Source organism: Metarhizium brunneum, chromosome 2 (assembly GCF_013426205.1).
Source record: "Metarhizium brunneum chromosome 2, complete sequence".
NCBI classification, from domain to species: Eukaryota; Fungi; Ascomycota; class Sordariomycetes; order Hypocreales; family Clavicipitaceae; genus Metarhizium; species Metarhizium brunneum.
This window is the reverse complement of record NC_089423.1, coordinates 7,433,761-7,454,792: the sequence shown is the minus strand read 5'-3', so window position 1 is coordinate 7,454,792 and position 21,032 is coordinate 7,433,761. Positions and strand designations below refer to the sequence as shown.

The 21,032-nt window shown below is 47.1% G+C and overlaps 6 protein-coding genes across 6 annotated transcripts; 5 read left to right on the top strand and 1 right to left on the bottom strand.

Moving 5' to 3' along the window:
• Positions 1-3,497: 3,497 nt before the first annotated feature.
• Positions 3,498-4,554, top strand: G6M90_00g052140 (uncharacterized protein; the record flags this gene model as incomplete). Its single annotated transcript, XM_014683922.1, has 3 exons — positions 3,498-3,727; positions 3,806-4,379; positions 4,465-4,554. The coding sequence occupies 3 exons, from the start codon at positions 3,498-3,500 to the stop codon at positions 4,552-4,554; spliced, it is 894 nt and encodes a 297-aa protein (XP_014539408.1).
• Positions 4,555-5,453: 899 nt separating this feature from the next.
• Positions 5,454-6,862, top strand: G6M90_00g052130 (uncharacterized protein; the record flags this gene model as incomplete). The annotated part of the gene is made up of 3 exons (XM_014683921.1): positions 5,454-5,534; positions 5,600-6,359; positions 6,411-6,862. The coding sequence occupies 3 exons, from the start codon at positions 5,454-5,456 to the stop codon at positions 6,860-6,862; spliced, it is 1,293 nt and encodes a 430-aa protein (XP_014539407.1).
• Positions 6,863-11,723: 4,861 nt separating this feature from the next.
• Positions 11,724-12,553, top strand: sol2 (O-methyltransferase sol2; the record flags this gene model as incomplete). Its single annotated transcript, XM_014683920.1, has 3 exons — positions 11,724-11,744; positions 11,813-12,288; positions 12,352-12,553. 3 exons carry the CDS (start codon positions 11,724-11,726, stop codon positions 12,551-12,553), a joined length of 699 nt encoding a protein of 232 aa, XP_014539406.1.
• A 2,822-nt stretch (positions 12,554-15,375) lies between these two features.
• sol1_1 (Prosolanapyrone synthase) lies at positions 15,376-15,987 on the top strand (the record flags this gene model as incomplete). Its single annotated transcript, XM_014683919.1, has 1 exon — positions 15,376-15,987. One exon carries the CDS (start codon positions 15,376-15,378, stop codon positions 15,985-15,987), a length of 612 nt encoding a protein of 203 aa, XP_014539405.1.
• Positions 15,988-18,499: 2,512 nt separating this feature from the next.
• DSTYK (Dual serine/threonine and tyrosine protein kinase) lies at positions 18,500-19,282 on the top strand (the record flags this gene model as incomplete). Its single annotated transcript, XM_014683918.1, has 1 exon — positions 18,500-19,282. One exon carries the CDS (start codon positions 18,500-18,502, stop codon positions 19,280-19,282), a length of 783 nt encoding a protein of 260 aa, XP_014539404.1.
• Positions 19,283-19,544: 262 nt separating this feature from the next.
• On the bottom strand, positions 19,545-20,689 carry ayr1_1 (NADPH-dependent 1-acyldihydroxyacetone phosphate reductase; the record flags this gene model as incomplete). Its single annotated transcript, XM_014683917.2, has 5 exons — positions 19,545-19,607; positions 19,662-19,792; positions 19,851-19,995; positions 20,110-20,372; positions 20,428-20,689. 5 exons carry the CDS (start codon positions 20,687-20,689, stop codon positions 19,545-19,547), a joined length of 864 nt encoding a protein of 287 aa, XP_014539403.2.
• Between the last annotated feature and the right edge of the window lie 343 nt (positions 20,690-21,032).

The window sequence follows — 21,032 nt, the reverse complement described above, 5'->3', positions numbered from 1 at the left end:
GTGGATGCATCTATTCGATCACTCTTTGGTTGCCATTTCCACGATACTAAGCCAAATATTACCAAAGACGTCATAACATTTAATGATTATGGGTGGCAAGTTTTCTTCCAGCTCCCGGGCGTGCTTGGGTCCGCTGCGACTGAAGCAAAGAAGCGAGTGATGAGGGCTCTTCAAACCCTGGTTGAACTACCAGAGTCCCAGAGGCCCGGGGTGGCCTGGATGATGAAATCTGTTCTTGATGAAGCTATATCAATTGGTCTAGACTTGAGTCTAGAACATCTACTCTTTGTCTAATGCTATGGGCGTGGATTCTGCGCTGCCTGATGGTCTTTGGCCGCCTCAGAATACATCGGGTGGAAGACACTGTCGCGGAAAATCGTGATGGTCACCGTAAGGAATACCAGACAGAAGACGAGTGTCATGATCAGCTTTGTACGTAAATTGATGTAAATTTTCCACAGAATGGTAACCGGAAAATACATGACTGGTAGTGGCGCAATTAGTACTTTACACTATTTATCTTTGTCTTGGAAGACATGGGGAACCTACTCAAACCATCCGATACCGCATCTTGAGCAGAGAAAATACTAGCAATCATTATGTCTTTTGGAGGAGCCGCATTGGTGTAGTTTCCGCTGTTTATGATTCAGTTTATAGAACGGTAAAATTATCCGAATTTGATCATGCCAATCTGGGTCGCGGCACTGCCCAGGATGAAAAACAGAACGGCCTACCGTAGAAAACTAAACATACGGATGTGCCTCCCGAGCCGAGGGAAGAAGACAAGAAAAGTACATGGATAGTATAGTATGTGTCGTGGCACTTACAGGTTTCCCCAGTTCATATGGTATTTTTTGGTTAACCGAAGGCGCGAGTGTATTGAATTGATCGCCACCCTGATGCAGAAATGCCCCAGATGTCATCAGACTCAGACTCAAAAGTTCCTTGTGCAACATGCACTTGACAACTGCAGTCAGCTTCTTCCCCTCTTTATGCATATTCAATTCTGGTGGCGGGGACCATTCAAACTTGAGGTTCAATGTTACCCATTGCACAGTCCTGCATACCGAATGCAACCGTTACAGTACACATGCAACTCATGACAAAAGAGAGCCGCCTGCTATCCTGACCCGAGTCCCTCTGCTCAGCCCTCTACTAGGAATTATCAAGAAAAATTCCAAGTCCTACCTTGCATCAAGGTTAATTAGACATGGTTAATATCACGACATTAGTCCAGGTATCTCATGCAGAGCTTATGAACTAATCACATCGACCAGGGACCGTTATAGGTGACCGATTTATAGACAGCTTTTCTTACGAGCCTCGCTTGGAAACATTAAATATTAATTGTATATAACATGTAATACATGTCATTATGACACCAGATAAACTCTATAAAATTATTTAATATGCATAAATTAGAGGCTGCTACGTAGATAACCGTGGGCGTTAAAATTAACTTACTTATAGCAACTTGTTCATCACATCGTCTTAAAGCTCCTAGATAAGCAGCTCCGTTCAAAAAAACTCACCCCCTAGCCTTACCACCGATTGAGTTATATCCGTCTTCCTCAAACTGGCCTTCATAAAAACATTCTGGCAATGTTTCACATGGCTCTCCAGGGCGTACCGGGCCTCCATAAACAATGCTCCCACGCCCCTAGACACCCTCCACTGTTTACGCCAGTAGAACGAGCAATAAAGCACATGAAATTCCCACGAAGTGTACACGATGCTTTCGGGTTTCTCTATCAACGCAGCTACCTCATCCAGTGTGAGCGGCCGCGTGCCGTTTTCATGCGCCTAATAGTCCCATGCGCCATGGGGGCCAGGTCCCCCCGCGGCAAACTCCACGGTGAGCTCGTCGTCACGACACGAAGGTGGTAGTCAAGAGACAGATAGCACGTCGAAGGTACAATCAAGAGCCCTGGCTTCATGTATAGTCGCGCCACAAGAGCAGTTTGACACTTGGTGTGTGAGGTCTTGTGCGGTGTTTGGCAGCTGCGACGAGAATGCTTTGAGGAGGGTTATAACGTGGCATATCAACATAAGATGTGCGATACTGCAGAGTATAATTGCGATGGGGAATGTTGTTCTAAGGAACAAGCGGCTCCTCTTGTGATGCGTGTTTCTGTCAAAGTTGTCATAGGTCGAGCTGAGAGCTTTGTATTTTTGTTGCGAGTTGGAATTAGCGGTCAATATGGAACTGAACATGGTTTCCTGCAAGGTTGTCGAGTCTCCTTCTAAATAGACATTTACTAGTGCGAAAAGGGGATAGCGATGTCGATAGGGGCAGAGCAAGGCTTTAATATTATAAACTGGTCAGACCTGTACAGCGAGTCAAAGCTGTGGGGAGTAAATAACGCGATAAGGGAGAGAGAAATGAGAAGGCGGATAGTGCGGCAAAGCGACGACAGGCTGGGTTGGACTTCCTTGAACGTTGGTTCCAGCTATAGGATCTAATAATAACGAAGAAGACATCAAGGGGCAGACTTCTAATCATGAGTACTCGGGACTAAGGTAAGGTAAATTTGAATGTTTTCCAGAAATTTTCTCTACTTTAAGATAAATTTGCACAAGCTACTCCGCACAGGTAGTCCTGTGCTCGGGGGCACGCGAAATGGTCACAATTTAGTGCGTGATTTGTTGGTCCAATACTCTGTAGTTATCGTGGTAATACTAAATACCACCTTCTTCTTTAAGGCCTAAGACATTAATGTATCTACCAGTTCACATCTGCATCCGACCCGAACTACCCCCGCGTTGCTCTACACACCAACTTTTCAACATGTAGACACAAAGCAGCATTAACACCAAGCAATTTAGCTGTTCTATGACTTACTAAATAGGCAAATGCGATCCAACGGACAGCAGTAGTGCGTACCGCGGAATATGTACAAAGCAGCCCGCGAAGTTGTTCTTCTTTCCCAACACGATGCGTTTTGATATTTGGATACTAAGCATCAGGAATATGCCGGTAAATTCTTTACTCATCCTTAGAACAAACAATATCTTGCAGGCCATTTCCACTGAGCTAGTTGCTTGCTCAGACGTGTGGTCAAGCATCATGGAGTGCCAAAGCATTTGCGATATCCGACCCCGGACCTAACAGGCAGACTAACCAGACCCAATGCATTGACCGGAGAGGAGGTACTGCAAATTCAGAACCACTGAACCTAACAGCATATTCGAACTTTTGTTCCGTAGGCAACCCACTTACAGGAAAAGGAAGCTTGCAACTGGCGGCCGGATCCCGAATCTACGGAGATATACGCCGCCGACGTGCTGCCAGTTGACTCATCATTTCCATTGAGGAGATAGACGTAAAAGAACATATGGGCCGGGAGCTACCAGCCAAGTTCTCTGCCCTTTCATATAAATGTAACTCGATATCCTCATGCCCTCAAGCTGGTGTATTCTTGTTGCAACTCACACCTCTTTTCTCGCACAATTTAACGCTATCCAAAATATTCTATACAACGCGATCAATCTTCACCATGCATAAACTGACTGCTTACGGCGTATTGGCGTCCTTTCTTATTGATAATGTTCAAGCTGTCCCAGTTACGTCTGGTACGCCTATTGTGTCTATCGTGCCGGCTCGCGGGCTTGATAATTGGCAGAACACTCTATCCAGTGACACTCGTCGCCGGCTTGACGTAGGTCTGCAGCATCTAGACGACGAGAGTTATCCGGGCCAAGATTTCCGAAATGATACTATAATGCGGTGAGAATCTAACATAATAGCAATATATTTATCCCTAATAATATTATATTCTATTCTGACTATTAAACCGCTTTTTAGCATTAATATTGAGCGAGAGGCCCTAGACCTCTCACTTATTGATCTTTTGCAGGCTTTTGGAATGACGCTCCCAGCTCCTCGTGACACCGTAAGTAAGATGGTTGTCAACAAACGAGGCAACGCCGAGGACTTCCGCGAAGAGGTCTACACTCGTGCTGGAACTATGGCCTATCCTAAAGTAGTTGAAGGACGCAGCATCGACGTATATAGCAGTCTATTAATCCGCGATAACCTTGCCCTAGGAGCTATTGAAAGGATTAACATTGCCCATCGAATCCTTGGCAAGCCTGAACTCACTATAGAACAAGCTAAAGAAATTGGATCGCACGGCGATGAGTACTTGACGGGTTACTGGAATTCCTCCATGAAGCACGGAGACTTCTGGACTAGTGACCAAGCTATTGGCAAGCCAAATTTTATTAAAGGTGGCCAGTCTAACAGATTCGGTTTTACGCAGAGTACATTCCACAAACTTTATTGTCTCGCGAACCTCCGAATGATTCTCGCTTGGCACATTACTGGTAGCGGCAACAAGATGACGCGCGACCTGAATGCGCACACTATTCACTGCTTGGTACGCACCGTCCTTCCCTGCTTAGAGGCAAGTTTCGTTGCAAGACATTCTCTATCTGGCTACTAACTTACCCCTTAATCGTTAGGAATATATTCGATGGCGTGAGCTAGCACACCCTGATTTGAATGAGGAGCCTATTGACACAGTGGATTACGAGGGCATGGGGATCCATTAGGTCTGGTACTTGGGATGTTAGTAGCGTAGATGCAGTGTCTCATCACTTTTTCCAATTCAGGTCGCAGTGCGGCTAGGATTGGACGCACTAGGGGGTGTTCCCGTGTGGTAAGGAGTTGGTGAACTACAGCTACTATTATGCTTCTAGTCGCAACTGTGCGCAAAACAAGCAGAAGTTATTATTGCTTGAATTTCTAAATATATGTGACCTCTCAGTGAAACAGTTTACGCTATATAGCTAGAGAGAAGCGATAGCTAAAGACCTCTATAACGGTTTTGTATTAGTTGATCGTCTGCTAGCGTGGACTTGGTGATACGTTGCTCTCATGGTCTTCCGCGAGGCCCTCTAATTGTTTATCTTACATGTAAAAATGAAAGTCATGTCAATCTCACCTCCGCAAAATTATGAGCACCCCCGAAAGTACTAATAGCGCTGCCTAGTATTTGCCCGTTCAATGGAACACGACTTCAGGGATGCATGTTCGCTTGCCCCACCCAACTCCATCAATTTCGGCCCAGGCCTGCAACTCCTGCTGCTCAAGGCTAAATACATCAATAATAAGTGCAACGGTGTGTTAGTTACAAAGGATCCGTCAGCGCCACAAGGGACGCACTCTAGCTGGATGCCTGCAGGGAATCACGAATCTCATCGCCCCGGACCCATCCAGAGCGGGATCTTTTCTAGACTTCAGCACCGTAACAGAGTGCTAACGATGACAATGCATACTTATCCTTGTATTGACGTATATCAGGCTGCCTCGGGCGATGAAGTAGATGAGGGGTCAAGTGGAGCGAGCGCGCTTATAAGCCTACCCAATTTACCTTCTTCTTTGTATGTGCAAGATTTACCCTACTTTCCTTTCAGCTTCCTTTCATTTACATCAGTGTCTTCACTTAAACATGGTTCTTAATGTCAGCCAACGGGGCTTTCAGCGGCGGCTTGCTGTGGTTGAGCAAATCCTGCAAAGCCATGACCTCCGGGTTAGTGAATATTGTTGCCACGAGGCAGAATTTGACTGCCCATTCGCTAATTGCGTTTCTTGTAGGCTTTGAATATCTCGACTCTGGCATACAGTGAAGAATACCTGTACCCATTCAATAACTACTTGTTTAAAGTAGAGCTAGCAACTCCAGCCCTATCCTCCTCGTTCCCAGGCACTCAGCCTGGCACCACTCAGGCCCCCTCTGATGGCATATCTGTCATTGTTATCAAGCTTAGCAACCCAGCGGCCACTGGAATTAACAATACCAACCGCGTAGAGAATGACGTAGCAGTGCAGTATCTTGTTCGCCAGTCCATGGCGCATGCCGGACTCCCCCAGTTAGTCCCAGCTGTTTACGCCTGGATGCCAACCACAATCACCAATGCCGTCAATGAAAAGAGTTTCGGGTGGATTATATCTGAACTAAGAACTGGTGTTGACTTGGACTCTGAATTCTCGTCACTCAAGATGCAGGATAAGGAGCAGATCCTGGAGCAGATGGCTAACGTTCTGAAAGCAATTCAGACAGTCGAATTGCCAGAAGGCGCTACAAAATTTGGCGGGGTTACATTTGACTCCAAAGGACGAATTGTGAGCGGACAGGCGCCTCTCCGCGCAGGCGAACCCGTAAAATCATATGCCGAATGGAGGGTTAGCAAACTACGGGGGCAACTCCAAGAAGTCGCCCAGAGCCCGGTGATTCAGGGCTGGAAGCATAATGGTGTAGACACGAGGATTGAAAAGTTTCTTGCCGCTAATGGCCCTGGAAAAATTCTCAGTGATGTCGATCTGCATCAAAAGAACTTGATACACGGAGACTTCAGTACGTATACACCGTTTCAGGGTAGCTATCTGTTGACTGACAACGTCACAGAGACGAACAATATGCTATTCGACAAGGATACTAAGAAATTAACAGCTATCCTGGACTTTGACTGGTCTTACATCTCCAACCCTCTTGACGAGTTCATGTGCAGCCTTCAAGACGTCGGTGGGAATATACGCCAAGAGGGTAAGGAGATCGAGGCGGCAATCCTCTCTGGAGACTTTACATGGCCACCCCCTAACCTAGATAAGGAATCCGTCGAGCAGTGGCAAGTTGCCAAGGCGTGGAGTACGGCAATGAAGAAGTGTGGGGTGGTGTCTCCCTGTAACATTCGTGGTGTGGACGAGATCCGCGATCTCCTCCACTTGCAAGCACTACTTTGTCCATATAACCTTGGCAACGAATCTATGCTCAAGCAGTTTGACGATAAGAAACGAGCAGAGATGCGGGCAAAGACGGAAGCGGAATTGATACAGTGGCTAGAGAAGCATGGTTTTTAGCATTGCATCCTTGGGCTTAAGGGTGGGTTGAGCTATTCTTATTATATAGTATCTCTAATAATGCTAGGTGCACACATGTGCAGGTTTGTTATCCACGATAACAATTGTCCACTAACATCAATGCAAACTGTAGCCCCAATCAGACTCTTTCACCCTAACCCTAGGCTACACTCGACATAGTAGGGCGTGCATACGCTCCGCCGAGGCCTGCAGGATACTACGAATGCTAGACAAGACAAGATCTCTGCGGCCGCTTGGGTGTAGGCACACGTCTTGGACCAGCCGGCTTGCAATACGTGCTCGGATGAGGTTGCCGGAGTGGAAAGACACAAAGGCCTCAGCCTCCAGGAAATGACCACCTGGGGAAGGAGCGTTGAGTCAGAATGCTCCATGTCGTTTACCAACACCTAACATGCCTAAGCCAAGTCTTATCGTGCAGATGAGAATATTACAGCTCGGTTCGATATTGACGCGGTGTTGGGGAAGCATTATCCCTCAAGGCACTACGAGTCTTTCTGTTTTCCTTCTACCACCGACCTTAACGGAGTATTTAGAAACACATATGTCTGGTTCTACGGCCGGCAACTACATTTATGCCGCTATATCCATTTCAGGTTCGTTCCTCAAGGCATAAAGCAGTTTATACAGCAAGGCAGCGACCTTGGAAGTACTGTATAAAGAGCACCCTTCAGTACAATATATTAGCTCGCCCTAAGAGATACCGCTTCGAATTACACAGTCTGTACGTCCTACCCCGCCCAGGATTCTCATTAAACTACCCGCTCTCTAGCCCTGCATAATAAGACCAGAAAAAGAAGTGGGGGGAGGGGCACAGATCCTGTCTAGCCGCTTGGGAACGAGATAGATTAATGCATTCTGGCATGATTATACTGAAACTAGAACCATGAATCACACGAAAATCCCGACCTGGGAATTAGCGCATGGTTTTTGAAACTGGAGCGACGCTATTATCAGCCTACAACTTGTAAGTTATTTGTTTGCTACTGGGCGTCTTGTACGTTCTAAAGTATATAGGTCGATGATTTTGCATGACGTTATTCGTATAGTACTAGCTAATAGGACCTTACTGTGAGGCTACGACTCTGAATTGGAATCTTTTATAGGCTTTTATCGGCTTTAACACGTCTCCACTTGGTATCAGAATAGGAAAAGGTAATAGTTCGCGTGTCATGTTAGTGGGTCCCGGCGCACGCACGTGATACTCCTTTCTTATTTTGATTGCAAGGAAGCTGCTTTTTTAATATTTCTCTTACTTGCACTACGTTTTATATATCAAATCCAGTATAAACTTAGCCTAGAAATACAATTTACTTAAATACTTTTACTAAGCCCTCCTTGACGTGAAACCATCACAAGTAGCAGCGCAATCCAAGTTAGTGTTGCTAGTACAGCAAACAGCGCTAGTAGTCGTGGTGTATAAGTCGCGGTTGTATAGGACATGGACAAGGTAATATTTATTAAGAGTGGGATCCTAGGGTGCCTGATCCTAGAGCAAACCAAAGCTATTTTACAAGCCTATACGACAAAGTATTATTGTCCCTGCTAATACCGTTGTAAGGATAAGGCGGTCTGATGACAAGGCCGCGAGGCACTTATTGGCGAGCTAAGCGTAGCCTGCCAACTTGTCGTTCCAGCCAGACCTTCTCTTGTTAGAAGGTGCCGAGTTGAGATAATAAGCCCCTAGCAACGGGGATTAGTAGGTATAATTAATAGAGCAATATACTATAGCCGATTTATCTGTTTCGCGCTTACGTATTTTGAGGTATAAGTGTGAAAGCTACCTAATCGTGAACTCGGTGAGGACGCGTGGAATCCCTGCGAAGCACCCAGCTAAGTTGCGCCAGCGCCGGGACGCGGTAGCGTGACGGCAGCCTAATAACCCTGCTATACAAGCTGGCGGCTAAGCTATGCCTCCCTGTCAGGGTTTCATGTCAAGGGAGGCAAGTTACAATCTATAATTAGTATTAGTTGACGCAGAATCCTGCATCTATGCTACTAGGGTGTGGCAAAGGTCGGTTACTCAAATAACTGTAGAGGCTTAAAATTCTACTTTCAATCTTATTTTATATTATTACGAGTCGGGATAAATCACGCGAGATATAAATTACAACACAATATAAAACTTAGTACAGGCTACTTAACAACTACTACGTATAAGTCGCATTTTCACGCGCTAAAAATGGATAAAATGAAAGAGGAAAAGGAGAGAGCAACGAGCCCCGAGCTTGCGATCATATAGTTGCGTGTGGCAACTTGGGCGAAATAAATCTGACTTATACAAACCGGACTGAGTGCAGCGCCGAGGTCCATCAATCTCCACGGACATCAGCGAAGAACTCTAGCTACGTTCTTGCAAACTCGGCAGCTGGAATCGGCAGTTCAATAACTTGGTCAGTGACCAGATAACCTAGCTAGTTGATAGCTGGCGTCAGGTCATTTAGATATATCTTTCAGCATTCTACAGGGTTATACTAGGGTACTTCTAGGTTCTTGTGGAGATGCCTTGTCCTTACATGTAGATCCCCCCTCCCCCCCACTATAAACATGCCATAAATCACTTTCAAACTGGTTATGCTAAATTTATCACGAAGAGGCATATAGTAAAGTTGCTGCTTAAAAAGATAGAATAAGACGGGCAGGGAAGGCTCTTCCCGCCCAAATCGTCTATATAAGGCGTACCTTCCCCCCGCGTTCCCTAACACTTCTTACCCTAATAAGCTACACACAGCGAAACTAGCGGTTTTCTAAGGAAATCTTCTAGTGTACTATCGCTTACAGTCTTCTACAAATCAACTCTACCCTTTTCTGTGAGATTTCTAACTCTAACTCTTATCCTAAAAACCTTGAATTCGGAATTATTCCTATTAACGCACTTCTAAGATCCGCTTCTATTTTCAAAAGAATTTCAAGAGTACCCAGGCTAGGAGCCAATACAGTATCAACTCAACATGTTCCTCTTCTCTAAGCTTTGCGGAGTTGTGTTCCTGATTTCGGCTGCACAGCCAGCTATCGCGACGGATGCCTCTAGTGGCGGGACAAACGATCATTACCCTCGGTGTCGTGGGGCGTTAAAGGGTTACGTGACTTGCTTAGACCAGCGAAACGCACACCAATGCTACGAAGCGCACTACAACAGTGTGCGTGCGGCTTGTCCCAGTGACATAATAAATGCGATGTCGCCGGAAGACGATGGGGCTATCCGTGGACTTGTTCTCCAAATGGGGGGTTAGTGTGCGTGAGAGACAGGGCACTTGATCCCCGTGAGTCTTGCTGGTGCTTGGGACTGTACTCTAACTTAGTCTATTAGTATAAACTAAGATCTGGGTAATTTCGTTTCAGGGTATTAGGACGGATCGTGGATAAGTGCTAGGACTTTAGTCTTTGTGTAAGGGAACAGCCCTACTTTAGAACTTAGGTAGCTCGAGTTAGAGCTTCCTTTAAAAGCTCTAACTCTCCTTCAAACAATCGCTTTATTTAAGTTGCACTAGACTTTTTTTGTGCTCTTAGACCGTAATATATTATTTACGCGTCATTAATAGCCTTGATACCTTTCGCAGAGTAGCCTTCAAAAAGGTAAATACAAAGACTCACTAAATGCGTTATATTGTAGATAAAAATAAATTTATACGCCGCCTCTCGCGCTTTAGCATCGTAATCTTGGATGCTAGCGGAAAAGCGGATATTGGACAAGCCCTCTCGGGATCAAGATAAGGGCTGTTAAAGAAGAATAAGTAGTTTTGATCTCCAGAGTAGATGATTGTCTGCCACGCCCAGTCCTTATGGGCGACGTTGTAGATCTCGGAGCTGACAGAAGTGACTATTCCAAAGTTGTGTCCGGCACCCTTCATGGCCCATCAAAGTCGAGCATCGGACTCGGCATCAATGCTTTGCAAAGTGCCGTCAGCCTTATCCACGTTGATGAATACAAACCGGTCTGCGACAAGTCCGTGGCGAGCTTAAAGAATACCGTGTCCGCCACCTAGACAAGGTCCCAGGAGAGTTGTACATTCGCAGACGCTAGTAACGATCTGCCTTCTAGCAGCCCAAAGCGCATCAGTTACCATTTTCAAAAGATCACCACCGCCCATGGTCGCTGTCTTGCCGTGTTCGCCGTAGGGTCTTCTGTTTCTGATAACCTAGGCGGTGCGACGGAGGACTAGAAAAATAACAAGGGATGGTATAATAAGCGTATGCATATGAGCAATATGCGGGAACGAATTAGAGTGAGAATACCCCGTTCTACGATAAAGGCGTATAAGCCTACACGCACAGCTTGACAGCTCCATTAGTCCAGCAAGGCGTGCCATGTGCGGGGGAAAGCGGTTGGCTCCCACACAAATGGTTGCTTGCACAGTAACTGAGTTGATTACTCGACGTACAAGACTGATTAAAGCAGATGGACGAAAATGAGCTTCCTAAACTGGCCGGGTAAGACATTGTATTACCGCTCGGCGACGAGGGTGGAATTGACACTCGAATCCATCGCTTCGGTAGCCTCACAACATAGTTAGGTGTCAATCTGATCTGTGAAGACTACACTACACATGTAGCGACCTTGTAAAACAAAACCCTCTCTTGGCTTGCCTTCTATCCTGCTTTCAAGGCACGGGTAAGTCCGTGCATCTCACGCAATGCCAATACAGAGGGGGAGGACAAAGCCTCACTTCAATGATAACTTGGGTTACTGTAACACTCGCCGGCGAAAACCTGTGCCCTGCTTCTTCTATAAGTACTACACTGAGCACCTTGCTTTTCCATGCACGCATAAACGCCTTGTGTGGGCAGAGCAAGTCATTATCCCACAAATATAGCTACCAAACAAACCAAACCGTCAATCAAGATGAACGCCCCCAGCAAGAATGTAAGGTTCCAATACTGCCCCCAGCACCAATGTCAATGTTGTTGAGAAGCTTACTTGTGCGATTCTAGTCGCTGATTTTGCAGAAAGCCCGCGAGACGCTTAGACAGAGTGAAGCACTTGTTGATTACCTGGAGACACATGGGATCGATGAACCCAATTTCACGGCATTTTCCCCTGCCTACCTAGCCGACAAGAAATACGACGATATTTGTACCGATCTGAGTCAAATTGCAAAAGACCTAATTCTCCTAGCTCAAGGACCAATGCGATGGTTGCGCATCTTCTTTTGCTCTCATCATGATTTAGGCGCCTGGCAGGCTGCATTGCGCGTCGGTTACATTACTATTGTTCCCCTTAACCGACCTATAATGATACAAGATATAGCTTCCGCCTCGAGAATGGATGTCGATCGCACACGGCGTATCATGAAGTTGTTGGCTTCACAGCGCTGTTTTCAAGCAGTAAGGGAAGACGTATATGAGCACACCGCCATGTCCGCAGTTATCGCCCAGGAAAGGAATATAACGTCGGCATTGACAATTCAGTAAGTCACTTGAGCTAAGTATTCGCATTTACGCTGGCCCGATGACTCACAAGCTTGCTGTAGGGCAGACGAAATGTTCGAAGCTTCTTCCTTAACAGCCGCTTCGATTGCAAAGAAGCCATTCGCATCTCATGCCACTCATAGCGCCTTTAATCTTAGATTTGGCGCTTCTCCGTATCAATGGTTCATGGCAAACCCTGAACGCGGAGAACGATTTGCCTCCGCAATGGCCGCTTTTGTCCAAAGTCAGCAAATAGTCTCCTGAGGGGGGAAACTACTAATATACAATGTGAGATGGGTCTCGTCCGTTTCTCCAGAGGAGGAAGCCGATGCGTCTCATCCTGGGTACTGGCAGCGCAACCTGGAATCTCCAGTTCTATTCTCGCAGGCCATTCAGAAGCTTGCGACTGTTAGTCAATACGAATCGGTAAAGCTTTTTATAGACGTTGGACCTCATCCTGCATTAAGCGGCTCCTTGAAGCAAATCAGCACACACCTTGACGAGCACCGGGGGACTGGCCTCCCTCTCTGCCTTGCTTCCCTTCGACGCGATAATGACGATGTTGTCAGCATTCTCAACTTGGTGGGCAACTTCTTCGTTCAGAATACCCCAATAAATCTGGTTGCGGTGAATGCAACACAGAAAATGCGTGCAGGCAAACTCCATCTCCTACACGGCTACCCCTGTGTTGATATGCAGCAGTACAGTTTTACGTACTCGGAAAAGCCAATATATTTTAAGAATCGGTTGAGCAAGGAGTGTAGAATGCGCAGCCATCCACGTCATGAGCTGCTTGGGTCTAGAATAATCGGTTGCTCCAAATCCCACCCCTGGTGGCGCAACATATTGCGAATCAGGGACTTACCCTGGATAGCAGACCATAAATTTATCCCTCATGTGGTTGTTCCGGCAGCAGCTTATATTACCATGGCTATCGATGTTGTGATAATTATTGGCCCACGATGTGGCGTTGTTCGGTCGGACCAATCTGCTCCGGCCTGTAACCACCCTGATTAGTTGGATTAATATTATTCTATTTCGGCACCACCAGCCGGGTCTGTGGGGCGGTCCGCAATAGGGGTCACCCAGGGCAATAACTCCAACTATAAAGGCCACGATATCGGGCTGTACGTAGGTAATAGCTTCTTTTTCCTTAGACTTTTAAATATATACGATTTGCACCCTGTTACTAGTAACATTAATCCCTTATGAGACCAACAGTCGAAGCCATCTCTCAGATCCACCGTGAGGCAGAAACCTCGCAGAAGATTACTTTGTTCAAGCCACACAATGTCACAATACAATCAGCTCTGCATGTCAGGAATGATGAAGACGGTGTTGAGACTGTGCTGAACCTGGAACGGACTACACTTGCAAATGCAGGTAATAACATGTCAGCATGGCATAGATTCACCATTTCCTCGACGGCGCCTGGACGTGGTAGTAGATCCGCCACGGGCGATGCTGTGTGGACACAGCATTGCTCTGGACTTGTTCGTACGGAGTGTACGGAGACAACAGCTGAGTTCTATCAGCGGATAGAAATTGATTCTCGGTCTCGATCGCTCGATGTCGAACGCTGGCACGACAGATTCTCTGAGTTTGGTGTTAAACATGATTCCGCCTTCCAATGTCTTTCTAACCTGAGAGCCTATCGGACGTCCAACGTTGTTGCTGCCAACGTCTCCCTTAAATCCACAGCAGATAGCATCACAGGAGGCGAGTCGGCTTACATGATTCACCCAAGAACCCTTGATAGCTGTATTCAGCTCGGCCTGGTCTCATGCCACTCGGGAAAAGTTGAAAACGCGAAGAAGGCTTTCATTCCCGTCGCTGCAGACAATCTCTCTATTCCGGTTCCAGATACGAACGAAGAGAATGATGACGGGACGGGTTGGGGAATATGTAGTGGGGAGCTGGTGGGTTCACGGGGCGTATATATGAAGATACCACTGTGCTCCAAATCTGTCAAGGTCTTGCTACAAATTGTAGAGATGAAATGTGTTGCCCATGATGGAGTATCTCAAGCAATAACTTCGACATTAAACTCCCTCTGCGAGCTGTATTGGCGGCCAGTCGCAAATATTGATATCAACACGCTGAACAATAAGCAAGCAAGAGCTCTTTTTGTTCCCCCCAACGGAGTTTCGCAAATTCAGCTGGATAATCTCGATAGACTTTTTTGCTGCTACCCTTGCAACTACTTATTTATCCTTTGAAACGCTCACTTCCCCCAACATAGCCCAACGATATCATGACAAATTCATGGCCTAGGTTCAAGCCTCATGTTCTAAATGTCAAATGTTTAGAGAGATGTTGCTTTTATGTGCGGAGAAGAGAAATGAGGCAAAGTAACTGTTATTTTCAAAACTAAAGGGTGTATCTGAAGCCAGGTCTACCAAATTGTTGTATGACAATCTATACCATATTCTGTCTGGCAACACGAATGGTCCACAGCTTGCGATGGAACACGGTTTATTCCATAACTGTTGTGGTGCATCAGGCGTTATAATGCAAGGAGCTTATACCATGCTACGACAAATACTTGGCCTTTCCGCACACAAGGCTCCAAGGATGCGCGTTTTGGAAGTCGGTGCGGGAAGCGGCGAGGTGACGGCGGCGACATTAGACACCTTGGCAGCGAATCGGCCGTACAAGCTCTTTTCACACTATTTGTGCACAGACTCAACAAAGTAGTGTTTAGCAAGAGCACAAAATAGGTTTCAGGGGCCTTGAAATAGTGTATCGTTTCGCCTACCAGATATCAGCAGCGACCCAATAGCGCAGGGCCTTGAAGAATATTCGTTTGACCTCGTCATAGCCACCGGAGGCATCGGCCAAGATTATGATCCAGTCGAAGTATTAACTCGTATTCGGAAATTGTTGAAGCCGGCAGGCAAGCTCGCACTGGTTGAAATCACCGAACCCTGTTACACGGAAAAGGCCCAACAGATATTGCTGTTACCACCGGAAGATATGATTGCGACTTCCCGAGTAGCGAAGGATCCGGTGAAATATCCGCGATCGGCCCCGGAATAGGCACGTTAAAGGTCGGGGATCCCGTGTTTAGGTTTATCCGTGCCAAAATGGGAAAGTATGCACGATCGCCGGCCGGTGCAATAGCCCAGGTTCCCGATGGCAAGTCACTTATCCATGCAGCGTCGATGCTACTATCCTACACGACATCAATCTATGCTTTGCATCATCTAGGGCGCCTGCGCAAGGGTGAAACAGTTCTAATTCAATCTGCATCAGGAGGTCTTGGTATAGCCGCGATATATATTGCTCAATACTTGGGCGCGGATATTTTTGCCACGGCCGGAACTGAAAAAAACCGCGAGATGCTCGTAGAAGAATTTGGGCTATCACCCACGCATGTCTTCGGCTCGCGAGATGCTGCTGCGGTAAAACGAGTTATGCAGGCAACAAAGCCAAATGGCATCGATGTTATCCTGGGCAGCGCTTTAGGGGGTGACTCTTTGCAGGAACAGTGGACGTGCATTGCGCCTCAAGTGCGATTCATCAATGTGAGCAGATTCAACGCCCTAGAGTCGAGTATTCTAGCCCTTGACGTCTTCAAGAGGAATGCCACCTTTTCCTCGTTTGATATAGACCTACTCTATCGTCAGACGTTGTCCTTGATTGCCAGGTATTCAAGCCCCCTTTTCTCTGATCGACATGTCAAAGTTGTACGCTAACTAGCAACCCTAGCCTAGCAGGCGAACTTACGGAGTTTTGGAGGAAAGGAGCAATCAGCCCTATTAATAATATTACAAGAAATGATATTTCGCAGCTTGAATCTGCAATGTCTTTCTTTTCCGAGGGTACCCATGTCGGAAAGGTTGTCATTACATTTACTGACCCCAAGACAACGTACCCCAGGATGACGTCCTTGGTCTTGTTGTCATGTTCATTTCTTTTCGGGACTATGCTAATTTATATGTAGGTAGTAAGGGCTGCAGACCTTATTTCGTCTGATCCGATGGCTACGTATCTCCTAGTTGGGGCTTTGGGGGGGGCGTGGGCGAAGTTTAGCAGTATGGATGGTCAAAAAAGGTGCTCGACATCTTGTATTCATTTTTCGTTCAGGCCTTGACAAGCCCGAAGCTGTATCTGTTATAGAGGATCTTCGCAGGATGGGAGCCGAGCCCGAGGTCATTCGATGTAGCATTACAGACGAAGCTGCTGTTAAAGAGGTTGTCAATCCCATTTGAGACAAGAGATGGCTCAAGGGAGTGGTGCACACCGCAATGGTGCAAAAAGTAAATTCATGTAGCGATTCCATTTCTCTGTCTAAGTTACTATCAGGATGGACTTTTTGAACACATAAGCCATAGCCATGTTTATGCTGGCCTATCCCTAAAAGTCTTTGGATCCATTAACCTTCATAACGCAACAAAGCAACTCGACCTAGATTTCTTTACCATGACTTCTTCGATCGGAGGGACAATCGGGACTAACACTCAAGCAGTGTATAGCGCGGGGAATAGCTTCCAGGATGCCTTTGCTTGATTCCGCTTAACACAAGGGCTCCCTGCTACAGCTCTCGGTATTGGTCTTGTCTCCGAAATTGGGGCGGCCAAAGGCTGGACGGATTATCAAAAACTGAATTCTTGCAGCTCTTTGAGGGCTAATGTGTCAGCCGTCGGTAGCATCCGCACAACATATTTCCCCATTTCAAATTGACCCCTGCTCGGCGGCCCAAGTTGTTTCTGGGCTAGAACCAGCTCGCCTTGTACATCACATGGAGAATGGTCGTATGGACGACCTTGTATGGCACAAAAATGCCCGTTTTCAAGTTATTGCGCAAGCCATTTCAGACCAGGCACGAAGTCCCGATCCAAACCGCTTACATGACGCGTCGTCGGTTCCCTCGGATATTTTCGGGTCATCTTCCTCTGCGGAAAAGGCAGTAATTGCACGCAAAGCAATTAGCAAAAAATTCGCCGAGCTTATCAGCCTTGATAAAAATGAGATTGACGCGGCAAAGCGTATCTCCCGCTACGGGATGGACAGTCTTGTAGTAGCTGAGTTAGGCAACTGGTTAATCAAGACCTTTGGTATACGGATAATATTGCTACAGCTGCTACGCAACACGATCAGAGTAGACTACCTAGTGACGGACTCAATAGGCTTGGAGAGGTAGAGCTTCTTTTGGCAAATCCAAAAGTATATTGTGAGATGCTATTCCGCAGAGGCGTCTGAAGTACGGTGGCACCAAGTATCACGGAGAATTCTACCATGTATTTAAACGATCAAGCGCCGTTACTACATGAGAGTCAATCCGAGTGGCGCTCTGACGATACACCAGCACTAAATTGCGTAGATAGTAGTCGAATTTTGAGCCGGGATGGCCACAGCATATCGTATCAATAGGATGGCGAGAGACTTAGAACAACGGGAATCCAGAGTCGATGCGTGCTGGCCAACGGCGAGAATAAATCCGGGCCAGGCGTAAAAACCTACTTGCAGTTATACAGCCAGCCTAGATGCGTGCTGCAATACGTCATTGTTGTAACTTGATGATTTTGACTTTGGCAGCTATGCGGCCTGAGCTCCCAGCGGGTTGCAGACCATGGCCGCAGTTGGCCAGTGAATGTTCCAGTCAGGTTACTCCTCCTTCTACAAGTACCAGTAAGCGCCCAAGAATCATTTGATGGTACAAAGAGGACCCAAGGCGAAGCTGCCTGATGGTTAGGTCATGGTTCACGCCCAATGCCCACGGTTAAGCGATACAACCCTGCGAGTCGCCCGCATAAAAAGCTCGACTAAAGAATACTGCCAGTTACTTACATTCTCACCACTGTTCCATCTATCTAGAATACACGGGAAACAAGAGTTTCCTGCACTATGTGTACATACACCACAGCGGTGGCCATTCATGTTGACTGCCAGAGGAACCCCCAACACAGGGTAGAGAAGCTTCAATGCTCTGTCTGGTACAAGCGGTGCAAGGACCGGCCGAAACCAGGACCTCGCTGCGATAACCTAACACAGTTCTTGACCTGATTTATTAGTCAGCGCATTTTTGTATCTAGTTCAGCCAGGCTAGACTTGACTTTTTGCAAAACCACGCAAGCCTCAACCGGATTTGGTTTATAGGATATTTCACGACATTCAAGCTTCGAGCTTCAAATGCAATACTCGCACAGTTCTTGTCAACCTATCGACTATAGTAGCCTGACGACAATTGGCTTTGGCGGGTCAGCAATGGTGTACGGCATCGATGAGGCAACCGTCCTCAAGGAATATTTCGATGAAACTGACCAAGGCGTCGCCATTGAACGCCGCGCATTCGATCGACTCGGCTTGCATCGCAACATCGTGCAGTGTCTCGGCGAACCTAACAACAAATCCATAATTCTCGAGCGAGGACAACCCCTCTCGAATGTGACGGGGACGAAATCTCAACTCGAGCAAAAGCTGCAATGGATAAGAGACGCTGCAGAAGGGCTACGACATATCCATCGGAGCGGAATCGTCCACGCTGATTTTGGCTGTACAAACATGATACTAGTCGAGGATCGCGTCAAAGTCATCGATTTTGGAGGATGCAGCATTGATGGTAGCGAAGCACTTGCAGGCTACAACTGGTACAATCGCCGAGGATCCATGTGTCCGAGCTTAGAGACTGACATCTTCGCTTTTGGCTGCGCCGTATTCGAAATCTTGACCGGCAAACCTCCCTACCATGAGCTCAAAGACTGCCTGGAACGAGATGAGACAGTCCGGCAGCTGTACGCTGAACAACGCTTCCCTGCGGTTGACCAGCTGCCACTGCGCGAGTTGATGCTGGGATGTTGGCATGGCACCCTCGGCTCCATGGACGAAGTTGCGCGATGTATTGATGCGGCATGCACCGTACACCAAGGAATCGATAGCACGGCATCTATTATTACGCATTTGATTAGCAAGATGCGGAGCTGCTTCCGATCGACTAGTCTTGCGGTAACTAGACAGCTTGAGGGCCGGATAGGCCAGTCAAACAAATAAAAAAGCTACAGGCCGATAATTGCGAGCCGCATATTATGTGTATATCTAGAAAGGCTAACACGTTATATATAAATATAATAAACTTTTAAAACATAAAATAAAAAAACAGGGCCCCAGTGCCTCTTGTATCCACACATACAGGAGCCATTGAGTTGAAAAGTGATGGTTTCTTCTTTTGGCATGCTACAACTAGGATCCAGCCTAACTTGGGTGTCAAAGTATTTCGTAAAGGTTGACTGTCTCTGCTTTACATATTACACATTTACTCGTTGAAGGAGATGGCTACCTTTATATCTGGCGCTCCCATTGCCCACATCATCAAATCCTTGGCTCTAGTTAGTGCTGAAATACACCAAGACAAAGGGAACCAGCAACGTACTGTTGCATCCCGCCACAGGAAGCTAGTGGTAAACCATATAACCCAGGCGGAATAACCTGTCCACAAACAGGATGGGGGATTATGCTTGACGATGGCATCCACGACGCTTTTGGCGTAATCTTGCCGTCTCGCTAACCCGACGTCAGCATTGAAATGAAGCGGCCAGTCGCTGCCTGGCTGAGTGCCTACTGGGCTGATACTTGCTACGAGTTATTTCCCCACTGATCCACGGATTTAGAACGCCGTGTCCGGCATAGTAAGGTGACTTGTCAGGAAGGCCCTTCGGACCAGCAGCATGGGATAGAAAATCCGACTGGATGCCGCCAGCATTGACCTGTAACCCACTCAGCCTACACGCTTGCCAGGACAAGGAAAAAAAGGAAACGAAAAAAAAAAAGGCAGACAAAAGAAAATGGCGGACGGAATCACAGGTGCGGCGGTGCCATACGTGTATAACGCGAATGTCAAAAGGAGCGAGCTCGATTCGCATCTGTTTTGACAAGGAATCCAGAGCCGCTTTGCTAGCGTTGTAAACACCACAGAATGGCATTGGAACCCTGCCCAAGACGGAGCCAGCATTCACAATGATGCCCTTGGATGCAATCAACAGCGGGCCAAACGCCTGGGTGACGTCCAGCACACCGAATACATTGACATTGAACAACTGCCTCGCAGTTTCAATGTCAGCATCTAACAGCGTAGATTGGTACCCTAGAAGAACTATTTAGTAACACAAATTGGCCATCAGAGACTGCCTATTACGCACCAGTTCCGGCATTATTGATGAGGATGTCAAGCCTGTTTCCAGCGAGAGATGCGACTTGTGCAGCAGCATTTCTAATCGACGTCGAGTCTGCAACGTCCATCTTGACAACGTCCATCCCAAGATCCTTCAGGTGCTGGACTTTGGGCAGTGTCCGGGCTGTGGCGAAGACTCTAAACCCTCTTGCATGTAGTTCTTGTGCAAGGGCGTCACCAAGGCCTCCCCTGCTGGCGCCTGTTACCAAGGCAGATTGGCGGGTCGACATGACTGGTCGTCAAGGCAAATGTCACCTTGGGGGGTCCTATGTTTGGTCAGACGGCAGAGTGTTGTAGTGTTGCGATGCAAAATAGGTTGAAGCAGTGCTACAAGTCTTGAGCCCTGTGCGCTCAATGGCCTGACGGTGACCTCGCGACTCGGTAGAGAGATGACAGGGTACTGGAATCGGCAGTGCAATCAATCAATGTTCTGCCAAGTTACACTGCTGCTACATATAGCCAGGAATGTAGGCAGCCAGGAGCAGGATATTGTAGACGCCTGGTGCGTCGAGACGGAATAAACTCAAAGTAGTCGTCACCGCAACCAGCAACATCGAAGGGCATGAGATTGAG